The sequence below is a fragment of the Myotis davidii genome, unplaced genomic scaffold (genome assembly GCF_000327345.1).
Source record: "Myotis davidii unplaced genomic scaffold, ASM32734v1 scaffold132, whole genome shotgun sequence".
NCBI classification, from domain to species: Eukaryota; Metazoa; Chordata; class Mammalia; order Chiroptera; family Vespertilionidae; genus Myotis; species Myotis davidii.
The window spans coordinates 3874518-3880476 of NW_006285258.1; the positions used below are offsets into that span (position 1 = coordinate 3874518).

At 40.5% G+C, this 5959-nt stretch overlaps 1 protein-coding gene across 1 annotated transcript in view; it reads left to right on the forward strand.

Annotated features, from left to right (window-relative positions):
- Positions 1-5959, forward strand: part of CEP152 (centrosomal protein 152kDa) — a 107267-nt gene that overhangs the window by 7620 nt on the left and 93688 nt on the right. Inside the window, exon 2 of the mRNA XM_015558951.1 lies at positions 4459-4552. Within this exon, the coding sequence (XP_015414437.1) occupies positions 4466-4552 (87 nt within the window). The 5' untranslated portion in view covers positions 4459-4465. The remainder of the gene's footprint in view (positions 1-4458; positions 4553-5959) is intronic.

Consider the following 5959-nt stretch of genomic DNA (forward strand, 5'->3'; position numbering starts at 1 on the left):
GGGGCACACCATAGTCTTGTTAATAGGTTCAGAAAAGCTGTCTATCTGGAATAAAGTATTAACTAGCTTGCTATTAAAAAAGCATACTGGACACATTCTGCCTCTTGATTTTTAAATGATCAGGCAATAAATATGGAAATATTTAATTTTTATTAGTGGCACAGTATTGCCAAATTTATTCAAGAGTACATTTACCAGCCCTGGCTGGTGTTGCTCAGTTGTAGAGTTTAGGCCCGAACACTGAAGGGTTTCAGGTTTGATTCCCAATCAGGGGCATTTCCTGCAGGTTCATTTCCTGCCCCCGGGAAGCAACCAATCGATGGATGTGTCTTTCTCACATAGATGTTTCTCTCTCTTTTAGTGGAAAAAATGTCCTTAGGTGAGGGTTGACAAACAAAAAAAAAGAATTGTCATGTCAGTTGCCTATTTTTAAATTATTTTGTTTTGTGTTTTTTCCCCCCCCCTCATTTTTTTGTGTGAGAACTGTATATTGGGACTTTGTCATGTATTTTTTCTCATTGTTATTATTATTTTATCGTTTGACATTTTTAGTGATGTATTTTCCCCTACATAATTTTTAACTTGTTGATGTTATCTTCACCTAGATACAAAACTTTTTGTGTGGTTAATTTCTGTCAAGTTTTTCCTTTATGGCTTCTGAGTTTATTATCTTGCTAATTTTTCTTCTAAAGCAGGCTCTTTTATTGTTCTGAATATTATGGTAAAGTCCCTGATAGCAATGATAATTGGTAGAGGTTAATAAGTTGAAGAAAAACATTGGCTTTTATTTTAAATTTTAAGTAAAATACTAATGATCTTTTTAGTCTTTTTTTCTGAACCACAGAAAATTTATCAGATTCCCCTTTATGTTTATAATAGTTCTATGGTAGTCTGCACTTTTTAGAAGGAAAACTTGTTTGTATCTTTTCCTCTGCAGTGGAGAGAGATTTTGGCCTTTTCAGATATTTCAAGTTTCTTCTTTAATGAGATGGTTTGAATTTAAAATGTAATTTAAAAAAAGATGTGCTTTGATCTTTTACGTTGTCTTCACTTAAAAATGAAAATAACAGCCGTGGCTGGGAGGTCAGTTGACTAGAGTGATGTCCCTATAGGCCAAGGCTACGGAGTTTGAATGCCTGGCAGGGCACATCCGAGAAGCAACAAATGAATGCATAAATGAGTGGAACAAGAAATTGATGTTTCTCTCTCTTTCTTATTCTTTCTCTCTTTCTTTCTCTTCCCTCTTCCCCTTCCTCTCTCTCTAAATTCAATAAATAACAAAAAAATGAAAATACCTTATAGAATTCATTATTTCCTATCTGAGAAAAAAGTAGGCTCTTATAAATCTTTTTTTTTCAATGTTCAACACATTACTGGCATGTTGGTGAAAGAACACCTCCCCTTCTTTTACCTAATAAAGAAGAAATTAACCCAAATCCCACCTCCTGGCTTTAATGATAAAATTCAGGAAGAGGTGAATAAGAATCAAAAGCAGGAAAGATTATTTATGCCTGGAGACTTTCGGGAAGTCTTTAAGGTCTAGCTTAATCTTAGTTCTTTTACCGAGCTGGGATTTAAACGGCCTAGTATTTTTATTTATTTATTTATTGCTTAAAGTATTACAAAGGGTATTACATATGTGTCCTTTTTTATTTTTTCCCCCACCCTTGGCAATCCCCTGGACTCCCCTACCCCCCAGGGTCTTATGTCCATTGGTTATGCTTATATGCATGCATACAAGTCCTTCAGTTGATCTCTTACCCTCCTCCCTCCTGCCCCCCCAACCCTCCCTGGCCTTCCCACTGCAGTTTGACAATCTGTTTGAGGCAGCTCTGCCTTTGTATCTATTATTGTTCAAAAGTTTATAATGGTCTCAATTATCCATGAATGAGTGAGATCATGTGGTATTTTTCCTTCATTGACTGGCTTATTTCACTTAGCATAATGCTCTCCAGTTCCATCCATGCCGAAACGGCCTAGTATTTTCTTTATCTATAGATTGTGTAGACTTGATGTTTATAAGCAGTAGTGAAAAAAACCATGGACCCGAGCTTGTATGTCTTCCCCTCGCCATTTCAGCTCTACTATAGACTTGTAGCTCAGGGGTGGGGGATGTCTGGCCCACGGGCCGTATAAGACCCGTGAAATCATTTGGTCCGGCAAAGCGTTAGGGGTGAGCTAATTAAATGTTTGACCAAGTAGCAGATTAGTTTTTAAGTTGATAATTTTGGATGGCCTGCAAATGATGTTACAAATATCCAAATGGCGCTTGGCAGAAAAGTGGTTCCCCACCCCTGTTGTAGCTGCTGGGCGAGGGGAGACAGGGTTAAGACCAGCCGTGGGCAAACTCCGGCCTGTTTGAAATGAATAAAACTAAAAAAAAAAAAAGACCGTACCCTTTTATGTAATGATGTTTACTTTGAATTTACATTAGTTCACACAGAGACTCCATCCATGCTTTTGTTCCGGCCCTCCGGTCCAGTTTAAGAACCCATTGTGGCCCTCTAGTCAAAAAGTTTGCCCACCCCTGGTTTAGACTTCCCAAGCATAGATATTTTCCCTCTCAGTGAAAGAGAACACATGTCCCTCCTTTTAGCCCTGGCACAGGAGCAGCAAGGAGCAGGGCAGGCCTAGGAAGCAGGCGTGGCGTGTTTACAGCTGATGCAAGGAGTTTGAGTCTATAGAGTTGAAAGTGATGGGCAGGGTGTAGGGATCCAGGAGGGAGGGATAAATACGGTGGACTGCAAATTAGAGTGTGGCCAAGAAACATAATTCAGACCTTGAAAAACAAAAACTGGACAACTGGGGATTTCAGCATTGAAAATCATGTTTGTGTTGACCTGTAATCCCATGTTTCTCCTACTTTCAAGTGCACATTTTAACATCTACAAAGTCAGGCTGCCTTTTAAAGTTAATGATGTGCCATAATTTAATGGGCCACATCTTTTTCTTGGTGGTACAGATGGAACTGTGTCATCCCATCCAGGGAGCCTCAGATCTGATGAAGTGGAATATCTTTTCCTATGGAGCTGCTGGCTTATATAAAAGTTTGTGATCACAGTTCTCAACTGTTCACACGAAGGAGTTGAGTTCTTTATGGCAAAATGCTTTTGGATGGCTGGGTCCATGTTTCTTATTTCACCTCCAGCTTAATGACATTTCAGAGCCTGAACAGTGGAGCGAATGAGCTGCGGCTCAGGCTCCCATCAAAGTGCCTTTCACCGGCACAGGGAAGGGCCCGCGTGGAGGGCCGGAGCGGGGTAATTGATGGCGCCCGCCTACCTTTCTGTCAGGATTGTTCAGAGCTTTGAAAATCTGGTCGTTTCTGTGTAGCGTCAGGATCCCAAAGCATAATTCAAATCATCGGCAGCTTTTTTAGTGTAAGTGCTTGAAAACCCATTTCCTGCTGCTGCTTCTGCCACAGCCGTTACCATTCTCCAGGGAGCCCTGGCTGTTGCCTTTGGAATGGGAACTCCACAGTGGTACCACTTCATAGGCTCCACGTCTGTTTTTCTGGAGTATTTTTTCCCCTGGAACCTGATTTTATCAGGTTTAAGAACAGGACATTAACCACTTACAGTTTAGTTGTGTGCAGTATGGAGTCCACCAGATTGAAAATGATTTTTGGGTTCCAATGATTTCCTTAGGATTTAATGGCTCACTTTTTAAAAAATATATTTTATTGATTCTTTACAGAGAGGAAGGGAGAGGGACAGAGTTAGAAACATCGATCAGCTGCCTCCTGCATACCCCACACCGGGGATGTGCCCGCAACCAAGGTACATGCCCTTGACTGGAATCGAACCTGGGACCTTTCAGTCCGCAGGCCGACGCTCTATCCACTGAGCCAAACCGGTCAGGGCAATGGCTCACTTTTTGTAAAGCATGAACTTGGGTTTGTGGCATTCAAAGGAGGAATTTTTTTGCTGAGGGTACTACCTGTGCCACACCGAATACGTCTAATTAGAAAATCGGAGAATGTTCTTAAGATTTTTATGTTTAGGGACATTTCTAATTTATGATTATTTTATTTTTGTGTGTGTGAACAAATGTCTTTTTTTTTTTAAAAAAAAATCTTCATTGTTGAAAGTATTGCACATGTCCTCTTTCATCCCCATTGACCCCTTTGAGCCTGCACCCACCCCTCTGCCCCAGGCCTTCACCACACTATTCTCTGTGTCTATGGGTTATGAAGTCTTATTGTTTTAAGTTATATTTTTCAAAACACTGGGAAGGTCTAGTCATCAGTTTATTACATTTTTGCATTTTTTCCCTGCGAATTGCTATCATACCGCTATTTTCTGTGAATCACACTTGATTTGTAAGAACTCCCTTTATATTTGGAATACTAACCATTTGTCATGCATGAGTCTTCTTTGTGTGCGGCATCTTCTGTATAGTTCGATCTGGTGAGAGTTTTGGGACATTTAGAAACCAGACATCTTTCTCGTCCTGCAGGAGGACCATGTCACTAGACTTTGGCAGTGTGGCACTGCAGACACAAAACGAAGATGAAGAGTACGACAACGAAGATTATGAAAGGGAGAAAGAGGTGAGTTGCTCAGAAAAAAAGACTCCAAACCCACTCTTGAACAATTTTATTTCCTCATCAAAATTATGTCCTTTTGTGTCATTTTGGAGGAGTTTATAATCCCCCATGAAACTTGATCAGTACTTGGACTTCTAAGAGGTAGATGAGTGGAATGCTTCCTTTTTTGAGATGAAAATAGAACATAACCTTCAATGATGCCACTAGAGATAATGGCTAGATTCTCTACGCTGTTTCATTTAGGACAGCGGTTCTCAACCTGTGGGTCGCGACCCCTTTGGGGGGTCAAACGACCCTTTCACAGGGGTCGCCTAAGACCATTGGAAAAGACATATAATTACATATTGTTTTTGTGATTAATCACTGTGCTTTTATTATGTTCAATTTGTAACAATGAAAATACATCCTTGCACAACATGAGGCACTGTATTAAAGGGTCACAGCATTAGGAAGGTTAAGAACCACTGCTTCTGAGGGATAAAATGAGACACCATTTATATTTGGAATACTAACCATTTGTCACCCATGAGTCTTCTTTGTGTGCGGCATCTTCTGTATAGTTCGGTCTGGCGAGAGTTTTGGGACATTTAGAAACCAAACATCTTTCTTGTCCTGCAGGAGGACCATGTCACTAGACTTTGGCAGTGTGGCACTGCAGACACAAAACGAAGATGAAGAGAGTACGACAGAAGATTATGAAAGGGAGAAAGAGGTGAGTTGCTCAGAAAAAAAGACTCCAAACCCACTCTTGAACAATTTTATTTCCTCATCAAAATTATGTCCTTTTGTGTCATTTTGGAGGAGTTTATAATCCCCCATGAAACTTGATCAGTACTTGGACTTCTAAGAGATAGATGAGTGGAATGCTTCCTTTTTTGAGACCGAGAATAGAACACAACCTTGAATGATGCCACTAGATAATGGCTAGATTCTCTGCACTGTTTCATTTAGGACAGAGGTTCTCAACCTGTGGGTCGCGACCCCTTTGGGGGTCGAACGACCCTTTCACAGGGGTCGCCTACGACCATTGGAAAACACATATATAATTACGTATTGTTTTTGTGATTAATCACTGTGCTTTAATTATGTTCAATTTGTAACAATGAAATTGGGGGTCACCACAACATGAAGAACTGTATTAAAGGGTCGCGTATTAGGAAGGTTGAGAACCACTGATTTAGGAGGTAGTGGCTGGTTTTGGAAGCAGAGGCCTAGAATCTAGCTGCTTGGAACATTGCGTTGAACAAGTGTGGCAAGGTTCTTAGCTTACTTCTTAGTGGAGGCAGACCATATACAGTGGGACCTTGACTTACGAGTGTCCCGACTAACGAGTTTTTTGAGATACCAGCTGTCTCTCGGCAGATTTTTTGCTTTGAGTCGACAGAGTAATTTGAGTTAATGAGCTCCTTA